The following is a 20,299-nucleotide window of genomic DNA, read 5'->3' on the forward strand; positions in this document are numbered from 1 at the left end:
GACCAGTTGCATCTTCGCGTGATCAAAATTCAGGCGCTTGTCAACTGACTCACATTTACGACGGTCGCAGCGTCCCCGGGGTGTGTGTATGTGTGTCACGCGATTCCCTTTTTTGTGACCTCCTGACGAGCAAAGAAAATTCTTTCCTCCCCCCTAGGAAGTCATCACCAACGAGCACGTGGTGGCTATGATGAAAGCGGCCATCAGCGAGACGGAAGACGCCCCGGTCTTTGTGAGTCTGGCAAAGAGAAGGAAGGAGGGAGGAAGGGAGGGAGCAGTTTTCCAGATGGGCCCTGCTGTGGATCCGGCAGGGAAAAATAGATCTGGCAGGTTTAATCTTAATTAAATTTAAAAAAAAAAATTCTCCCCATCTCTTTCTGTCTCTCTTCTGCCTTTCTTTTTGTCTCTTTGTCTCTCTTTCCCTCCCTTTTTCTTCTCCGTTTTCTCTTTCTCTTTTTTTCTCTCATTCTTTCTCTCCCTCTTCTTTCTCTTTTTTTCTCTCTATTTCTCTTTTTCCTCTCGTTCTTTATCTTTTTCTTTCTCTCTTTCTCTCCCTCTGTCTCTTTCGCTCTTTCTCTGTTTTTCTCTCTCTTACTCTCTTTTTCTCTCTCTCTCTTTCTCCCTTTCTCTTTTTGATCTCCCTCTTTCTCTATTTCTCTCTCTTTCTCTTACTCTCTTTCCCCCTTTCTCTTTCTCTCCCACTTCTCCTTTCTCTCTCTCTTTTCTCTATTTCTCTTTTTTCTCTCGTTCTTTATCTTTTTCTCTTTTTCTTTTCTTTCCCCCTATCTCTTTCGCTCTTTCTCCATTTCTCTCTCTCTCTTTCTGTTATTCTTTCTCTCTCGCTTTCTCCCTCTTTTTTCTCTCCCTCTCTCTCACTCCTTCTCTATTTCTCTCTGTCTCTCTCTTACTCTCTTTCTCCCTTTCTCTCACTCTCTCACTCTTTTTCCGTCTTTCTCTCTGTGTCTCTCTTTCCTTCCCCCCCTTTCTCTTTCCCCCCTTTTTCCCCAATTCAGGAGCCCAAAATGACACGATCCAAGCTGAAAGAAGTAGTAGAGAAAGGTGTGGTAAGTAAAACTTAGTAGCGGTACAGCTCATTCGTTCGTACCTATCCCTGAATTGTGGGGTTTAAAAATATTGATTTCTAATCCCGCTTGTGTTATTTTTATAAACAATTCAAGGTGGTGAACACAAACAATATCCCTTCCTCCTCCTCATTTTCCCCCATGACAGCAACCCTGTGAGGTGTGTTGGGCCGAGAGAGGGGGACTGGCCCAAAATTACTCAGCTGGCTTTCAGGACTTAAGGCAGAATTAGAACTCACCGTCTCTCCTTTTCTAGCCTGGTGCCTACACCAAAGCGGCTCGTTTTTATTTTATTTATGAGTCTTATTTATTTATGGACATTCTCCCTGTTTGCTGAAGCAGCATGGGTCAACGTAGGGTTGTTTTCAGAAAGTGCTAATGATAAACAAATGCAAGCATGCATGTATGAATGAGTGAATGGGTAGAATTCACGCCCTTCCCGATTTTTTTTTTTTTTCTTATTGGATGGCAGAGGTGCCAGTCTTTCTTGTTTTCTCCTCAGGTAATTCCAACCTGGAACATTTCTCCCATCAAGAAAGCCAATGAACTCAAGGTTAGTCCTCTTGGGATTTTGATCATATACTCTGGCAGGCCTTTCGTTGTTCTTTTATGTTGGGAATTAGAGGCCCATTAGAATCTGAAATATACACACATTTACTGCACTTGGGAGGGATCGGTTAGCAAATTCCTTTACCTGTGCTCTCCGAGCTCGGTGGTTTTCTTGCAGACGTTTCATGACCCAGCTATGTCACATCATCAGTGCCAGAGGAGAGTTGGGTTTGGGGAAAGAAAGAGGAAATAAATGAGGAGGGCTGTGACGTCCTTGGTGCTCTCTGAGCTCGGCGGTTTTATTCCAGACGTTTCACCACCCAGCTAGGTAACCTCATCAGCGCTAGAAGGAAGGGGGTTTTGCAGAGTGGAGGAGAATAACAAGGGGAGGAGCTGGATTGCTTTCCTTGCAGACCTCTCACGCACCCAACTAGGTAACGTCACCAGTGCTAGAAAAACCACCCAGCTCGGAGACCACCGAGGAGCCCTAAGCTACCAAGAGCCTCTTCCATAAACTCAAAATGTTTAAGTTTTGCAGGATGGAAAAACTAGAAAGATTCAATTAAATTCACCCTCCGTGATGACCCCGGAGTGTAACACAAACGTAACAAAATCCAAAATGTAAATAAATGTCCTTTAATGCCTCCAACTTGGCCCCACTGTTCAGTAATTCTCAGTTGGAGATAAAACTTACTAAAAAACAGTTTTCAAAAGAAAGCAATACAGTCCAAACTTAATGAGCAGATAGAGGTGGAAAAAAAAAAAGAAACTACAATGAAGGAATTTCCACAACGGACCAGGATAAGTAATTACCAACTTCAAGGAGATAACAAGGCACAGTCTGTTGGAAGGACACCAACCAAGATAACCTCAGCCCAAAATAAAAAGCGCTTTGCTTCTGGCAACGATGTGTTTTAACCGTCTCTCTTATATACTAGTCTCCCCAGCTGCAACCAATGAGGGGGATCATGGCTGCTTCCTCTCCCGTAAGCCAGGTTGCTCCCTTCTTCGTTCCTCCCTGCGTGTCCTAGGATGGAGAGGGGGTGGCCCTGGTTCTTCCTCTTGACTACCCAGCCAACCTCCCCCACAACCTCTGAAGCCACTGTGGCTCTCAAGAGTCCAACTCTACCAAGGGCATGACGCCCTCTCCGGCTTGCCTTGGTTCAACCAATCCATGGAAGCTCCTTTTCCCCCTCCTTTTCTCCCTCTCTCTCTCTCTCTCTGAAAACTCACTTGTCTGCCCTTGTTCCTTTTCCTTGCCCTCCCACCCACCCCCTTTTCCCGTCACTGCAGCCACCTCAGTTCGTGGATATCCCTCTTGAAGACGACGATTCGTCCGATGAGGAGTACCAGCCGGAAGAGGACGAAGAAGACGAAACGGCGGAGGAGGTAATCCTTTGCAAGCGGGGAAAAAAATAAATAAAATAAAAAACCTCCTTCCATGCAGACGTCTAGCATCTCAGGGAATAGAACTACATTTCTGCTGGAGGGGATTGGGGTTATTTTTTTTTTTTTTTTTTAAAAAAGTGGGATTTTCTTTTCTAATCTGTAGTCAAAATATACCGTACGTATTTCACGGAGAAGCCCATCGGTTGGATGAGCTAAACCATCCCATCTTTCCATCAAAAGCACCGTGAAAAATATTGTCGCCCGCCGGGAAGCCGACGCCCGAGAGTTTTCAGGCTTTTGACTTTTTCAAAAACGGGCTAAATCCGCGTGATATTTGGATTAAAATTTGGATGGCCTCTTTATCCAGAGAGGGGGTTCATTTGCCCGTATTCCCTGCTGACTGCCGACTGCCTGCAATTTGGCAGTTCGAATCTCACCGGGCTCCAGGTTGACTCGGCCTTCTGTCCTTCCGAGGTCGCTAAAATGAGGACCCAGATTGTTGGGGGCTGGAGGCTGACTCTGTCAACCGCTTTGAGAGGGCTGGAAAGCACCGGGAAGCGGTATATAAGTCTTAAGTACTATTGCTTAGATCAGTGATCCCCAACCTTTTTATGCCGCCCCGTACCGGGATCAGCTGGGCGCCACCATCTTTTGATGAAAAAGTGCTTCCGGTGACCTCATCCACTTCCGTGAGCTTTTCCGGGTAGAAATGGCTTTACCCGGAAAAGCTCACAGCAGCGGCGCCTCTTTGATGAAAGTGCTCCAGTGAGCTTTCTACCCGGAAAAGCTCACCGGAAGCACTTTTCATCAAAAGATGGCGGCGCCCAGCAACCAGCGGCCCGGTAGGACTTGTTCCGGACGGGACCGGTCCTGGACCGGTGGTTGGGGACCCTGGCTTAGATGATTCATTCCTTCCTTCCTTCCTTCCTTCCTTCCTTCCTTCCTTCCTTCCTTCTCCATCCCTGGAGGTTTTAAAGAAAAGATTGGACAGCCACTTCTCTGAAATAGGATAGAGGTTGTTGCTGGAGCAGAGGGTTGGACTAGAAGACCTCAGATATCCCTTCCAACTGTTATTATTCTCTCTCTCTCTCTTCTCTCTCTCTTTTCTCTCTCTCTTTCTCTCTCTCTTGTCTCTTTTCTTTTCTCTCTCTCTCTTTTTCTCTCTCTGTCTTTCTCTCTTTCTCTCTCTCTTTCTCTCTCTGTCTCTCTCTCTTTCTCTGTCTCTCTCTTTCTCTTCTCTCTTTTCTCTCTCTCTCTGTCTCTCTTGTCTCTTTCTCTGTCTCTTTCTCTTTTCTCTCTCTGTCTCTTCTCTCTCTCCTCTTTTCTCTCTCCCTTTCTCTCTCTGTGTCTTTCTCTCTCTCTTGTCTCTTTCTGTCTTTCTCTTTTCTCTCTCTTCTCTTTTCTCTCTCTGTCTTTGTCTCTTTTCTCTCCCTCTCTTTTCTCTCTCTCTTCTCTTTGTCTCTCTCTTTCTCTTCCTCTCTTTCTCTCCTGTCTTTCTCTCTTTCTCTCTTTCTCTCTCTGTCTCTTTCTCTTTTCTCTCTCTGTCTCTTTCTCTCTCTCTCTCTTTCTCTCTCTCTCTTCTTTCTCTGTCTCTCTTGTCTCTTTCTCTGTCTCTTTCTCTTTTTCTCTCTCTGTCTCTTTTTCTCTCTCTGTCTTTGTCTCTCTTTTTCTCTCCCTCTCTTTCTCTCTCTGTCTCTCTTGTCTCTTTCTCTGTCTCTCTCTCTCTCTCTCTGTCTTTGTCTCTCTCTTTCTCTCCTCTTTTTCTCTCCCTGTGTCTTTCTCTCTCTGTCTCTCTTGTCTCTTTCTCTGTCTCTTTCTCTTTTTCTCTCTCTGTCTCTTTCTCTCTCTCTCTCTTTTTCTCTCTGTCTTTGTCTCTCTCTTTCTCTCCCTTTTTCTCTCCCTGTGTCTTTCTCTCTCTGTCTCTCTTGTCTCTTTCTCTCTCTCTCTCTTTCTCTCTCTCTGTCTTTGTCTCTCTCTCTCTCTCTGTCTTTGTCTCTCTCTTTCTCCCTCTTTTTCTCTCCCTGTGTCTTTCTCTCTCTGTCTCTCTTGTCTCTGTCTCTTTGTCTTTTTCTCTCTCTGTCTCTTTCTGGGTGTGTGTGTGTGTCCCTTTCTCTTTGTCTCTGTCTCTTTCTGTCTCTCTCTCTCTCTCTCTCTCACACACACACACACACTCCATGTGATTTCCTTTCCTGATGCTTCTCCCCCCCAGAGTTTATTGGAAAGCGATGTGGAAAGCAACACCTCCTCCCCTTGGGGGACCAAGCGCCCCCGTTCCAGACAGTCGGATACGGTGGAGACGGACGAGGAAGGAGTGGCCCCCTTGGAGGTAAGAGGGGACGGGGGGGTGGTATCTCCGCTTCCTCGACCCCCTGCTTTCCTCTCAACATGCTTGCTCTGGCGGTTTGGCTAATCCATTCCATCGTTAAGTGAATCAGGCGGTCCTTAAGTGAACACAAGCTTTCCCCCCCTCCTCCCTCCCCCAATCGATTTTGCTTCGGCTGGAAAAGTCGTAAATGGCGATCACGTGAGCTCTGGGGATGCGGCCACCGTTGTGTGAAACGCGCCCGTGAAATCGTTTTTTCTCCAGCGCCGTTGTAACCTTGAGCGGTCCGTAAGGGAACCCTTGTAAGTCGCGGAGTACATCCTATAATACGCAGCTGGTCCTTGGCTTCATTTAGCGACCGTTCAAAGTTACAACGATGGCCCTGGGGGCAAAAAGCGACTTGAACGGCTGCATTTCACACACAACCACCGGCGGCCACATCCCAGTGATTCCCTCCCTTTTTGGCGACCTTCGGACAAGCTGAGTCAAGGGGACGGAACCAGATTCACTTAGCAGCCGTGTTTCTAACTGAAGCGATTCCCTTAACGCAATGGGTTGAGAACAGCCGTAAAATGGGGCCAGGCTCCCTTCAACGAACGTCTCCTGGAGCGACATAAATTTCACACACACCCCAAATTGCGGTCGTAAGCCGAGGACTCCCCCGTCAGGAATTAGCCGAAACCTTCGGAAGGACTCGGGAGGTGGTTCTCGGTGCTGAAGACATTCCGGTTTTCCCTCCTCCCAGGCTGAGAAGGGTTCGAGCCCTCCTGCCCCGCGACACGTCCGTGCCGAGGTCATCCCCATGGGCCCTCCACCACCGCCCCCAAGCCGAAGCAAAACAAGGACAGCGTCTTCATGGAGAAGCTCCATGCTGTGGACGAAGAACTGGCCTCCAGCCCCGTCTGCATGGACGCCTATCAGGTTTGTGGTGGTTGTTGGTTGCGAAGTTGGCGTCCAGCCCCATCGCGACCTCACGGATCACATTCGTCCAGGCCTTCCTGACCTCTGCCAAAGGTATAGGTGACGTAATTGGCGGAAAAGCAAAGCGCCAACCCCAGAACATAATAAAAAAGGCATCTCTACGGCTTAGCCGTCTGGTATGCTCTGCTCTGGTCATGCCCACCTTGGACACCATTTTGTGAGGGTGCCCACAACAGGCATTGAATGTTCCTGGAGGGTCCCCAATATTTTTGGGATCCACCTGGCCGTATAACATCGAGGGCACAATCAATGTGTCATGCCCCTGTTGGAGACTGACTCCGAGGGAGAGGAGGAATAGCCAACAAGGAGTGGAAGTGTGGCTCCGCAGGTTGTGCAGGAGGCTGGGGAAAGGCAGAAGCCGGCTGGGCAGTCAGAGGAAGACCCAGGGCCACCCCCTCTTCATCCTAGGACACGGAGGAACGGAGAAGGGAACAACCTGGCTTATGGGAGAGGAAGCGGCCATGATCATCCTCATTGGTTGCAGCTGGGGAGACTAGTAGTATATAAGAGAGATGATTACACCACAGCGTTGCTAGAAGCAAAGCGTGTTTTATTTCTGGCTGAGGTTCATCTTGATTGGCGTTCCTCCAAAGGGCTGTGCCTTGTTGCCTTCTTGAAATTTGTAATTTAATTATCCTGGTAGGATTAGAACTCCCCATCTCCTGGTGATCGGCCTGAAGTTACTCAGCCAGTTTTTACAGCTAAGGTGGGACTAGAACTCCCATCCTCTCGATGATTGTCCAAAAGTCAACCAGCTGTCTTCCCTACCTAAAGCGGCTTTAGAACTTCAGATCCTTTGGTGGTTATTCGCTGCGAATGGGAAACGCTTCCGTCGCCAGGAATTCTCGTCACCGCATCTTTTTTTCACCTCAATAAATCTCGTTAAAGAAGACCGCGGGATTCTTCCCGCGAGAACCTCTTCCAAACGTGAGACCCTCCCTTTCCTTCCCAGCCTTTGGAAGACAGCTTAATTGCCTTACGCACCCGTTCCAAGAGACCCCTGAAGGACGTGCCCCTCGGTCAGCTGGAGGCCGAGCTTCGGGCTCCGGACATCACTCCGGACATGTACGACCCCAACACGGCAGACGATGAAGAGTGGAAGCGATGGCTGAGCGGCCTGATGAACGACGATGTGGAAAACGAAGGCAAGTTTGAGGTGGAAGAAAAATCCCGAAAGGGTCGATTTTGGGGGGGTTTTAACTGATTTAGGCTGGTTTGTTTTTAACAGAAATGGCTAGTTTTGTATGATTCTGGAAAAAGTAAAAACGTTAAGATTCGACGTCTGTAGAGCTTCTCCGTCATCCAAGCGTTACGGTTAGTCCCAAAGGTGCTTTTTTGTTCAGGAGGCGACTGGACCTTTTTTCCCCCCCCCCTCTTCCAGATGAAGCTGATGATGACGATGACCCCGAATATAATTTTTTGGAAGATCTGGATGAACCGGACACGGAGGACTTCAGGAACGACCGTGCCGTGAGAATCACAAGTATGTTCCCCCTTGTCTACGGCTAGTCCTCGATGTACGACTGCAGCAGACCGGAGTGGCAGTACGCCATTGCAGTCCTATGTCGAGACACCACATGACTAGCAGGCAACAGAATTAATGTGTGCTAGTGTGCCCACATTAAAAGATGACAATATGTCTGTCTGTCTGTCTATCTATTTCTTCTATCTGTCTATCACTTCTGTCTTATCTATCTCTTCTATCTACCTGTTTCTTCTATCTCTTCTATCTGTCTCTCTATCTCTTCTATCTGTTAGTCTCATCTATCTATCTATCTATCTATCTATCTATCTATCTATCTATCTATCTATTTCTACATCATCCATATCTATATCTATCTATTTGTCATTCTATATCTCTATTTCTACATCATCCTTATCTATATCATTCTATCAATCATCTTTCTATCTATCATCTCTGTCTCTATCATTCTATTATCTATCATCTGTCATCTTCCCTCCTTCCCATCTTCCATCTATCTATCTATCCTATCTATTTCTACATCATATTCTATCAGTCATCTTCTATCATGTCTATCTGTCTTATCATCTGTCATTTTCCTCCCTCCCATCTTCCATCTATCTATTTATCTATCCTATCTATCCGTTCTGTCTGTCTGTCTGTCTGTCTGTCTGTCTGTCTGCCTGCCTGCCTATCTATCTATCTATCTATCTATCTATCTATCTATCTATCTATCTATCTATCTATCTATATCGGGATCTGTCTATATCGGGATCTGTCTGTCTGTCTGTCTGTCTGTGTGTCTGTCTGTCTGTCTGTCTGTCTGTCTGTCTGTCTGTCTGCCTGTCTATCTATCTATCTATCTATCTATCTATCTATCTATCTATCTATCTATCTATCATCTATCTATCTATCTATATCGGGATCTGTCTGTATCTATCTATCTATCTATCTATCTATCTATCTATCTATCTATCTATCTATCTATCTATCTATCTATCTATCTATCTCTTTATCATCTATATATCTGTCTATCCATCTATATCTATCTATCTATCTATCTATCTATCTATCTATCTATCTATCTATCATCTATCTATCTATCTATATCGGGATCTGTCTGTCTGTATCTATCTATCTATCTATCTATCTATCTATCTATCTATCTATCTATCTATCTATCTATCTATCATCTATCTATCTATCTATATCGGGATCTGTCTGTCTGTATCTATCTATCTATCTATCTATCTATCTATCTATCTATCTATCTATCTATCTATCTATCCATCTACAACTTTTCAGACGTTTTTAAGACACAGAAGCCTGGAGACTGGGGATTTCACTGACTCGCCTCTCTCTTTTGTGTCCCGCAGAGAAAGAAGTGAACGAGCTGATGGAGGAGCTGTTCGAAACGGTAAGTCCTTCCGTTGGAGCGAAATCCAGGGAAGTCCCTGGTCCTCAAGGAAGCCATCCCTTCTTCCCGTCTTGTAAAAAACCTCGGCCTCCTTGAACTCTACAAGGTGCCTGCTTGTAAACTCAATTTATCCCAAAAAGTTTCAGGATGAAATCGGCTTCCCCAGCCTGGAGGATGATGGGCTGGAGGACGAAGAGGGCACTGCTGAGGCCCGGCCCAATTTTAATACCCCTCAGGTGCTCAGGTAAGGACCAGCATCACCTGCCCTCTTATATTCGTCCTTGTTTTAACAGACAGGTGTCCGTCAAACAGGATAAAGTGGGGGGCGTTGCGTTTCTTCTTTCGTTCCTTGCTTCTAGAGGAAAACTTTGCAGGCGGCCCTCGATTTACATTCCCAAATAGCAGAATTTCTGTCGCTAAGCAAGACCACTGCCAAGTGATTTGCTCTCAGTTTTAGGATTAGGAATATGCCTTAGTAGCTGGATACCGGTGCTTTGCTACGGAAGCGTGTGATGGGGCTTAGTTTTTTGGGGAGGAAAACGAGGAAAGGAAAATTCTGCCTCTGCCTACCAGCGTCCAATTCATCTGGCTAGCGTCCAGTCAGCGCGTGAGAGAGTTGAGGGCCGTTTGGAAACTAAAACAGTTTTTGATGTGTGAGCAAGAAGGAGACAGCAAGGAGCCTGGGCGTGGCTTAGCTCAACTGTTCTGTACTAAAGCTGCTTGGGGCTGCTGTGAAACTGAAACTCCTCTGCTTGTGTTTTGCATTTGGAAGAGATTTCTTTCCAGGTGGGTTTGGGGAGTAGAACTCCTTAGCATCAGAGCGTGTTAATAATAATAATAATAATAATAATAATAATAATAATAATAATAATAATAATAATATAGGAAATACTCTAAATGCTCTGAGGGTCATTTGGAAAAACCCTTTCTTAGTGAGCCCCTAGAAGCCAAGAGGAACATATCTGCCAAATTTCAAGTTTGTAGGCATTATGGTTCTGGAGATTTTGTGACGATGCGTATATAGTGGTATTTCGCTTTTATAGATATAGATTAGCCCTTGTGTTCAGTCGGTCGGTGGGCAAGCAATGGCCTTCCCCCTTTCACTGAACTTCAACTCCCAGAATGCCTCGCTGTTGGCAAGGCACGCTGGGAGTTGAAGTTCCACACCGCTTTCCTGGCTCTGTGCTGGTAGGATGTGGGGAGGGCTGAGGTCTCCCTGTCTGTGGGGCAGGGGGCCTAAAAGGAACGGCAACCCTGTTTGGGAAGGGAGATAGAGTGACATCGGCTGGGCCTTGCCACCCCTTCTGAACCGAGCAGTATCAGAAGCGGAGGGCAAGATCACCTCTGCCTAGCTAACAATCGGAGAACCGGGCGCAAAGCAATACACAATTCCTCAGCTTACGGCCCCCAGCGAGCCCTCCCCAAATTTCCGCTGCTAAGCGAGACGAGCCGTTCAGAAAGTTTCGCTCCATCGTGTGCGCGAGAGAAGCCTTTCGAGGCGCCGTCCTTTCCCGACACACAACACCCCCAATCCTATGTGTTACGTCTCACCTTTCCGAGGAAGATGAGAAGTCCAAACTGACCAAATACAAGCAGGCAAAAAGATTCAGTATTTACAGAGTTAATTCCTTTAAGCTGGCAATGCTCTTGGCAGTATCACCCGCGCCGCCTGCCAAGTCCAACGAGATAAACAGAAACATTAATCACGAAAGCTTTCAAGAAACAAGGTACCCCGAAGCTCGACAGAAAATTCACACTTTGTCCCGTACGGAGTTCCCAGAGAAAACACACCCACTTTTATCCCCTGTGGGGTGTGTCAATAACTCAGCTCAGTCTCTGATTCGTCCACGTCTCCTGCGTTGCAGCTCACACTTTTTCCTGCGACGCTGCCTAGCATCAAACCAGCGTTCGTCTGCTTGATTCTCTGTCAAAGGCTGCTCCGATATGCCCTCCTCCTGATTAGCCTCAGGCTGTCCCTCTCGGTTATGTGCCGAAACCTGAGGCACAATCAGGGAGGAAGGCACTGGGGAGGAAGGCATTCCAAATTCACACCTCCTTATCTTCCGAGTCCTCTTCCTCTTAACAACGCAGACTCAGGACTCGGAGCCACAACACACATGTATACGATTAATTAGAAATATCTGAAAATGTATGAACGCAGCTAAGGTTTTCGCACCGTCAAGGAACGACGGTGAATCGTACACGTTTTATTTTTGTGATAGGTCGATTTGTATTTTCACATTTTAAACTTTAATAAAGGTTTTTGTTTTTTTTAAATTTAAAAAGAAAAACAAAAAAAGGAACGATTTACAAGTTGACCCCCTGCTCTAGAAGGACCCCGGTTCTCCAAGGAGGGAGACGAACGCCGGGCAGATGGGAGGGGGTTCCCCCGAACCTAGTACCCCCCTCTCCATCTTCACCTCCTTGGTGCAGGTTTGAAGAACCCCTGGCCAACCTGCTGAATGAGCAGCACCGGACGGTGAAGGAGCAGCTGGAGCAGCTGCGGGTGAAGAAGTCCGCCGTCAAGCTGCCCCAGGAGATGGAGAGGTCCAAGCTGCGGAACGAGAAGGCGGCTCAGACCCTGGCGCTGGACGCCGGCCAGAGGAAGAGGCTGCAGCAGCAGATGCAACAGGTCGGATGGCCGCTGCCTTGGGCCTGGTTCTCATTGGCCTCTCGTAGCCCTCCAACCCCAGGCGGGTGGTTTTGGGGGGGGGGACGGTCGGGTGCTGACCACTGACCTTCTCTGCCCAACCGTTCCAGCACGTGCAGCTTCTGACCCAGGTTCACCTCCTGTCCAGTTGCAACCCGAGCCTGAACACCGAGGCCAGCACTTCCCGGCTCTTCCTGGTAATTTCTGACTGTGGAGAGAGAATGTGCTTTAAGTGAGGCCCTCCATCTTCTCTCTCTTTTTGTCCTTGACTTCTCCATCCCGCTCTCTCTCCTCCACCTTCCCCTTCTCCGTCTCTCCTCCTCTTTGTCCTTCTTTTCCACCTTCTCTTCTTCTCCATCTTCTCCTCCTGTCCTTCTTCTTGACTCTTTTTCCCTCCATCTTCTCATTCTCCTCATCTAGTTCCATGTCCTCCGTCTTCTTATCTTTCATCTCCTCCTTCACCATCTTCTCCTCTTCTTCTCCTTGTCCTCCATCTTCTCATCCTCATCTAGTTCCGTTTCCCCCATCTTTTCCTTCTTCTCCATCTTCCCCTTCTCCATCTTTCTCCTCCTCTGTCTTCCCCTTCTCCGTCTGCTCTTCTTTCTCCTCCTTTTCCACCTTCTCTTCTTCTCCATCTTCTCCTGTCCTTCTTCAGGTCTGTCTTTCCCTCCACCTTCTCATCCTCCTCATCTAGTTCCATCTCCTCCATCTTCTTATCCTTCATCTCCTCCTTCACCATCTTCTCCATCTTCTCCTCTACCTTCTCTTCTTCTCCTTGTCCTCCATCTCCCCCTCTTTCTCCTCCTCCTCCATCTTCTCTTCTCCTTGCCCTCCATCTTCTCATCCTCCTCATCTAGTTCCGTTTCCTCCATCTTTTCCTTCTTCTCCATCTTCCCCTTCTCCATCTTTCTCCTCCTCTGTCTTCCCCTTCTCCGTCTGCTCTTCTTTCTCCTCCTTTCCACCTTCTCTTCTTCTCCATCTTCTCCTGTCCTTCTTCAGGTCTGTTTTTTCCCTCCACCTTCTCATCCTCCTCATCTAGTTCCATCTCCTCCATCTTCTTATCCTTCATCTCCTCCTTCACCATCTTCTCCTCCTCTACCTTCTCTTCTCCTTGTCCTCCATCTCCTCCTCCTTCATCTTCTCTTCTCCTTGTCCTCCATCTTCTTATCCTCCTCATCTATTTCCGTGTCCTCCATCTTCTTATCCTTCTCCATCTTTTCCTTCTTCTCCATCTTCCCCTTCTCCATCTTTCTCCTCCTCTGTCTTCACCTTCTCCGTCTGCTCTTCTTTCTCCTCCTTTTCCACCTTCTCTTCTTCTCCATCTCCTCCTCCTGTCCTTCTTCTTGTCTGTTTTTCCCTCCTTCTTCTCATCCTCCTCATCTAGTTCTATCTCCTCCATCTTCTTATCCTTCTCCATCTTTTTCTTCTTCTCCAACTTTCCCTTCTCCATATCCCCTTTCTCCTCCTCCTCCATCTTCTCCTCCTCCTCCTCCTCTATTTCCATATCCTCCATCTTCTTATCCTTCATCTCCTCCTTCACCATCTTCTCCTCCTCTACCTTCTCTTCTTCTCCTTGTCCTCCTTCTCCTCCTCCTTCATCTTCTCTTCTCCTTGTCCTCCATCTTCTTATCCTCCTCATCTATTTCCGTGTCCTCCATCTTCTTATCCTTCTCCATCTTTTTCTTCTTCTCCAACTTTCCCTTCGCCATATCCCCTTTCTCCTCCTCCTCCATCTTCTCCTCTATTTCAATATCCACCTTTCTCCATCTGCTTCTCCTCCATCTCCTCCAACCTCCTCATCTTTCTTCTCCTTCCATATCTCCTCCTCCTCCTCCTCCTCTCTTCATCTTCCCTTCCTCCTTGTCTATCTCTTCCCCCTCCTCTTCCTTCTGCTCTTCTTCTTCAATCTTCTCCTCCTCTTTGTCCTTCCCTGTCTTCCTTTTCCGCGTCTATCTCCTCCTTATCTTTCTTCTCCATCTTGTCCTCCATCCTCAGGCTGGACTGAAGCCCCATTTTTCTCAGCTTGGGCGGAGAAAGGGAGGCACGAATCCATCTGGGAATACCTGCCCCGTTTGCTGGAACCTTCTTCCGATCCTTCCTTCTCCCATCCGGCGTGATTTTCAGCGTCTCTTCCCCTCTTTCCGTTCCCCCAGAACGAGTTGGAGAGCTTCGCCCAAAGCTCCCTCGCCCTCAGCCAGCCGTCCAGACCCGCCTTCCAGACCTCCTTCCAGCCTTTCAACCTGGCGGAGTCGCTGCAGCTGGTCAAGGACTTCCACGCTCACGTCAAGGTCGAGTGGAGCCCCCGCAAAGTCGTCAAAAAGAACAGTGAGTCCCGTCCTCCTCTTCAGCGCAAATAAGATTTGGGAGGGTAGTAAGGAGGGCGGGCGAGGCTTTTCCGCACGTCGTCCCTCTTTAAAAAAAACAAAAACACCGGGCCCAAAAATCCACAAGACGGTCCTCGACTTACGACCGATCGTTTCTTTTCGCTAAGTGGGCCTTATCTGTTCGGTGCCTTTGTCCCGGTTTTGAAGACATTTCCTTGCCCCCGTCGTTAAAGTGAAATCAATTAGGAAAACAGTTGTTCAATGAATCTGGCTTCCCCCCTGGGTTTGGCTTGTGGGAAGAAATCACGCAATCCCTTGGGGGGGTGGGATGGGGGGGGGACACACCGCGGCCATCATAAGTACGAGTCAGTTGCAAGGAAGGAATAAAAAATTGATTTCTTCTTCCTCCTCCTCCTCCTTCTCTTCCTCCTCCTCTCTTCTTCTTCTTTTCCTCCTCCTCCTCCTCCTCCTCCTCCTCCTCCTCTTCTTCTTCTCCTCTTCTCTCCTCTTCCTCTTTCTCTTCTTCTTCTTTTACTTCTCCTCCACCTCCTCCTCTTCTGCTTCTCCTCCTCCTTCTCCTCCTCCTCCTCCTCCTCCTCTCTCTCCTCCTCCTCCTCCTCCTCCTCTTCTTCTTCTTCTTCTTCTTCTCCTCCTCCTCCTCCTCCTCCTCCTCCTCTCCTCCTCCTCCTCCTCCTCTTCTTCTTCCTCTTCCTCCTCCTCCTCCTCCTCCTCCTCTTCTTCTCCTCCTTCTTCTCCTCTTCCTCTTCTCCTCCTCCTCCCCTTTTACTTCTTCTTTTACTTCTCCTCTTCCTCTTCTGCTTCTCCTCCTCCTCCTCCTCCTCCTCCTCCTCCTCCTCCTCCTCCTCCTCCTCCTCCTCCTCCTCCTTCTTCTTCTTCTTCTTCTTCTTCTTCTTCTTCTTCTTCTTCTTCTTCTTCTTCTTCTTCTTCTTCTTCTTCTTCTTCTTTTCCTCCTCCTTCTCCTTCTCCTCCTCCTTCTCTTCTCCTCCTCCTCTTTTTCTATTGTTCTTCCTCCTCCTGCTCCTTCTCCTCCTTCTCTCTTTCTCTCTCTTGATTCTTTTAGTGAACGACTTTGCTTGCTTGCCCAAGCAAGTGGCCTGGATCCTGGCCACGCGGAGAGTTTTCCTGTACCCAGAGCTACTCCCCACCTGCTCCTTCAAAACCAAAACACCCAGGGACAAGGTTGTCTTCACCAAAGGAGAAGATAAGTAGGTGCATCCGCCTCTTACGGGCCCATCCTGTATTATTTCCCTTCCCAAGGGTGGGATTCAGGCTGGTTCAGCCTGGTTTAGGCGAACTGGATGTTTACACCTGGTTCACCGAACCAGGAGTTGAACCGACCGGCTTGGCCCCACCCGCCTCACCACGCCCAGGAGTCTCCAGGTGGCCCGTTTTGGATACAGGTAAGCGCGGGATCTGCGCGGAGGCTCTGGGAAGGCGTTTGGCAGCGTGACTGCCTTTATGAGACAACCCAGGAGCAACACATAGCACCTAGTGATGTAGACATTAACAGTGGTTAATACACAACAGGCATACACAGACAATATACACGTGGTGGCAAAATACCTTTACAAGCAAGCTTTTCTTCTTCTTAACCCACGCGCGGAGAACTTCTGCACTGAATCCTGGTCACAAGGAAAAAGAACCACTCCCTCTAATGGCTGCCTTTTATATACATCCCTCTTAAAGGGAACCTTACTCTCCAGCCTTAAAGGGAAAGACCCATACTCTGCTGACTCACTCTCGTTAACATCAGCCACAGCATCGTGTAGCTACTCACTGCTGGTCAGTTTCTAAATCTTAATACTTTTAACGTTCCGGAAGTCTGGAAACAGGCTTGTTTCCAGCTTCCGGAGCCCGGAGGAGGCTGTTTTCACCCTCCCCAGAGTCCTGAGGGAAGCCTCCGGACTGTGGGGAAGGCAAAAAAAAAAATGGCCACGTTGGCCATACCCACCCACCAACCGGGCAGAGAACCGGTTGCTGGGATTTTGGATTTCCACCCCTGTCCCTTCCTAACTCTCCTGACCCCCCCTTCCTTGTTTCAGCTTGTTGGCCCTGGGTCTCAAGCACTTCGAAGGCACCGACTTCCCCAAGCCCCTCATCAGTAAGTACCTCCTGACCACCAAGACAGCCCACCAGCTGACGGGACGGATCAAGAACCGAAATATGAACCGGGTCCCCGACAACATCATCCGGGTGAGTTCCCACCGATGTCTCGCTTAGCCGCGCAGCAATCCGGGGCTCCGTTGCGGTCGTAATTTGAGGATTTGCCCCTCTGTGGATCATCAGGCAAGGTCAGAAGCCTGACGCATCGTTCCTGTTATCTGTTCTTCCCCTCGATTTTCCAGTACTATAAAACCACGAAGCAGCTTCCGGTTTTGCCCCGACTTTGCGAGGAAATCCAACCCGGCGATTGGAAACCGCCTGCGGGACAGGAAGAGCATCGCTTGCCCTTCTGGTTAAAGGTAGGTTCTGGGGATTGGGCGGGGGGCGTGCGTGTGTCACACGTAAGGCTTTGCTTCACAATTGTGTTGTGTCACAATGTCTTTTCCTGCTCCACGTACGGTCGTAAGTCAAGGACAGCCTGTTGTTGTCAGACAGGCGTTAAAAATCCTTTAGGGAAATCTCTAATTCTGGCTTTCTTGTGCTCTCTCTCCATCTCTCTCTCTCTAAATATATGCATCTCTCTCCATCTTCCTCTCCATCTCTCTATCTCTCCATCTTTCTCTCCATCTCTCTCTTTCCATCTATCCCCCTCTCTCTCCATCTCTCTCCCCATCTCCTATCTCCCTCTCCATCTATCCATCTCTCTATCTCTCTATCCATCTATCCATCTCTCTCCATCGATCCATCTCTCTCTCCATCTCTCTCTCTCCATCTATCCATCTCTCTCCATCTATCCATCTCTCTCTCCATCTCTCTCCCCATCTCCTATCTCCCTCTCCATCTATCCATCACTCTATCTCTCTATCCATCTATCCATCTCTATCCATCGATCGATCTCTCTCTCCATCTCTCTCTCTCTCTCCATCTCTCTCTCTCTCCATCTATCCATCTCTCTCTCTCTCTCCATCTCTCTCCCCATCTCTTATCTCCCTTTCCATCTCTCTCCATCTCTCTATCCATCTATCCATCTCTATCCATCGATCGATCTCTCTATCCATCTCCATCGATCCATCTCTCTCTATCCATCTCTCTCCATCTCTCCATCTCTCTCTCCATCTCTCTCTCTCTCCATCTCTCTCTCTCCATCTCTCCATCTCTCTCCATCTATCCATCTCTCTCCCCATCTCTTACCTCCCTTTCCATCTCTCTCCATCTCTCTCTCCATCTATCCATCTCTCTATCCATCGATCCATCTCTCTCTCCATCGATCCATCTCTCTCTCCATCTCTCTCTCTCTCCATCTCTCTCTCTCCATCTATCCATCTCTCTCCCCATCTCTTATCTCCCTTTCCATCTCTCTCCATCTCTCTCTCCATCGATCCATCTCTCTCTCCATCTCTCTCCATCGATCCATCTCTCTCCATCTCTCTCTATCTCTCCATCTCTCTCTCTCCATCTATCCATCTCTCTCCCCAACTCTTACCTCCCTTTCCATCTCTCTCCATCTCTCTCTCCATCTATCCATCTCTCTATCCATCGATCCATCTCTCTCTCCATCGATCCATCTCTCTCTCCATCTCTCTCTCTCTCCATCTCTCTCTCTCCATCTATCCATCTCTCTCCCCAACTCTTATCTCCCTTTCCATCTCTCTCCATCTCTCTCTCCATCGATCCATCTCTCTGTCCCCATCTCTTATCTCCCTTTCCATCTCTCTCCATCTATCCATCTCTCTATCCATCTCTCTCCATCTGTCCATCTCTCTCTTCATCTCTCTCCCTCTCTCCATCTCTCTCTCCCTCTCTCTCTCTCTCCATCTATCCATCTCTCTCTGTCTCTTTCCAGAGAGGAAGGTGATCCAATTAGGAAATAAATTTAACTTTAACTTATAGAATCCATCCCACCTGGACGCTGGAGGGGAAAAAAGAGGGGAGGGGGGGAAAGAACAGCTTTCTTGGTCTTTTTTTAATTTTAACTATATTTTATTTTACCATAAAAAGGTAAAATGCAAAAGAAAAACAAAGCAGCACTGAGAACAACGACCCAAAATGAGCGTAAAAACAAAAAAGGAAAATAAATGTATAGCGAATAAACGTAACTTTTAACGTACGGAATCCACCCCGGCTGGGACTCTAAAAAAAATAACTTCCTTGCTCCGGTGTGGGCCTTGAAAGTTCACTCTCTCACACTCCACACAAACCCAAGGTGTTTTTTTTTTATTCCCCCCTCCTCTTTAACACAACCCACACATAAACACCTCTTTCACACCTCCTTCTGTTTCTCCTCTTTCTCCCAGGCCAGCTTGCCTTCCATCCAAGAGGCCATAGAGCAGCAGCGTGCTAGAGTGGCCTCCCAGGACCCCGACGTGGACAGCAAGGCCGGGAGTAGCCGGCCGATCCCGCCAACCCCGAGTGCCCTCTGCGCATGCCTGAGGGCCTCCAGTTCATCCTGAGACCCCTGAACAGCCGCTTCTGCGACCGAATCTGGCGGTGGCAGCGTCCGGCCGTCGCCAAACCCTTCCTGGTCCAACCGTGTTTGACCCCGGCCGGGACAGGCAGCTTCCTGAAAATGAGCGCCAAGCAACCTCTGCCTGCCGCAGCGGCGGCCTCGGGCAAATTGGCTCATGTCTCCCCCTTGCCGCAGCCCTCCTCGCTGGTCCAGCCGTTGTCGGCCGTGCCCCACCTGAACCTGCCCACCTCCGCCCTGGGCCACGGGCCACCTTTCGCGCTGCGAGGCGTCCTCTCCGCTCGGCCGGCGGGACCCCGTCCGTGTTTGGCCCCCGCGGTGTCCCCCAACGTGGTCTCTTCCCTGCCGGTCGCTTTCCAGCCCAAAATGATCCTCCCGGCTCTCCCCGCCAGCCGCGTCCAGAAGGTTCCTGTCCCAAGGGAGTCCCAGAAAAAGAAGACGCCCAAAGTGGCTCCGTTGCTGAAGGCCGCCCCAGTGCTTCATCCAGCCCCGGTCATCTTCACCGTTCCCGCCGGGACAGTCAAAGTCTTGGGCCTCGCCAACGGCTGCAACGTGCTCCAGCCTCTTTCCGCCACAGCCCGGGCGGTCTCGGCGCCTCAGTCCATCCCCATCACCACCCTGCTGGTAAACCCCACGCCTTTCTCTTGCCCGCTCAACCAGCCCGTGGCAGCTTCTTCTCCCTCTGCCCTTCCCTTGGTGGTCACCTCCAATTCAGGCCCTCCCCCGGCGTCCGCGCTGACCAAAGACGCGGAGAGGTGTCCTCCGCCGGCCAGCAAAATGGCACCCGGTGGGGATATTCCAGACCCTGGCGAGTCCAGCCCCAAAACGGTCCCAGGAGAAGCCGGTGGCCCGTGGTCCGCCGAGCTTCCCTCTGGGGTCCAGGCAGAACTTCCTGTCCAGAGTTACGTGGAGGGGGGAGAGGTTTTGGGCCCTGCTCCCTTCTCCCCCGTGGCGGAGTTAGAAGACTTGGTCAAGGTGGACTCGGACGCCTCGAAGGAAATAATACCCTCTCCAGAAGCCGCCCCCATCCCGCCAAATCCATCTTCGGAAGGCTCCCCGATGAAAAGCGAGCTGGTTTTGGGCCTCGGGCAGGGCCTGGAGGTTGAGCCGGCCTCGGGGGTCAGGAAGGCGCTGAAGGAAGGGCAGAGCCAAGTGGGCTGCCAGGAGGAGGAGCAGGAGGAGGAAGAGGAGGAGCAGGAGGCCCCCAACTCAACCGGGCCACAAGCCGCCGAAGGAGGAAGTCGTCACGCTTCCCCTGCCCACGCCGTCGGCAGCGCCGTGGCGGATCCCGCCAGCTCCTCGGGAAAAAGGGAGGAAGTGGGGAACCGCCCCGAAGGGACGGCGTCGTCCGGCCAGGAGGGAGGAGGCGAGAAAGATAGTCTGGAGGAAGAGGAAGAGGAGGATTTTGACGATTATATCCAGGATGAGGAAGACGAGATGTCTTCGGCTTCGGAGGAATCAGTGCTCTCGGTGCCAGAACTTCAGGTAAGACCAGGCTGGGATTCCTGATTTATCTTGACCCTAATCTTACGTC

At 49.3% G+C, this 20,299-nt stretch overlaps 1 protein-coding gene across 1 annotated transcript in view; it reads left to right on the forward strand.

Annotated features, from left to right (window-relative positions):
• Positions 1 to 20,299, forward strand: part of GON4L (gon-4 like) — a 35,897-nt gene that overhangs the window by 4,146 nt on the left and 11,452 nt on the right. The window contains 19 exon segments of the mRNA XM_087943667.1: positions 158 to 232; positions 1,014 to 1,064; positions 1,585 to 1,635; positions 2,925 to 3,020; positions 5,230 to 5,346; positions 6,089 to 6,163; positions 6,166 to 6,264; positions 7,277 to 7,469; positions 7,706 to 7,807; positions 9,163 to 9,203; positions 9,344 to 9,447; positions 11,637 to 11,835; positions 11,964 to 12,050; positions 14,007 to 14,178; positions 15,259 to 15,403; positions 16,241 to 16,391; positions 16,544 to 16,660; positions 18,596 to 18,686; positions 18,689 to 20,250. Coding sequence (XP_087799793.1) covers positions 158 to 232; positions 1,014 to 1,064; positions 1,585 to 1,635; positions 2,925 to 3,020; positions 5,230 to 5,346; positions 6,089 to 6,163; positions 6,166 to 6,264; positions 7,277 to 7,469; positions 7,706 to 7,807; positions 9,163 to 9,203; positions 9,344 to 9,447; positions 11,637 to 11,835; positions 11,964 to 12,050; positions 14,007 to 14,178; positions 15,259 to 15,403; positions 16,241 to 16,391; positions 16,544 to 16,660; positions 18,596 to 18,686; positions 18,689 to 20,250 — 3,528 coding nt within the window.

This window comes from Notechis scutatus, chromosome 14 (assembly GCF_049901735.1).
Source record: "Notechis scutatus isolate UNSWTSFEM ecotype Mainland chromosome 14, rNotScu1.2, whole genome shotgun sequence".
In the NCBI taxonomy this organism is placed as follows: domain Eukaryota; kingdom Metazoa; phylum Chordata; class Lepidosauria; order Squamata; family Elapidae; genus Notechis; species Notechis scutatus.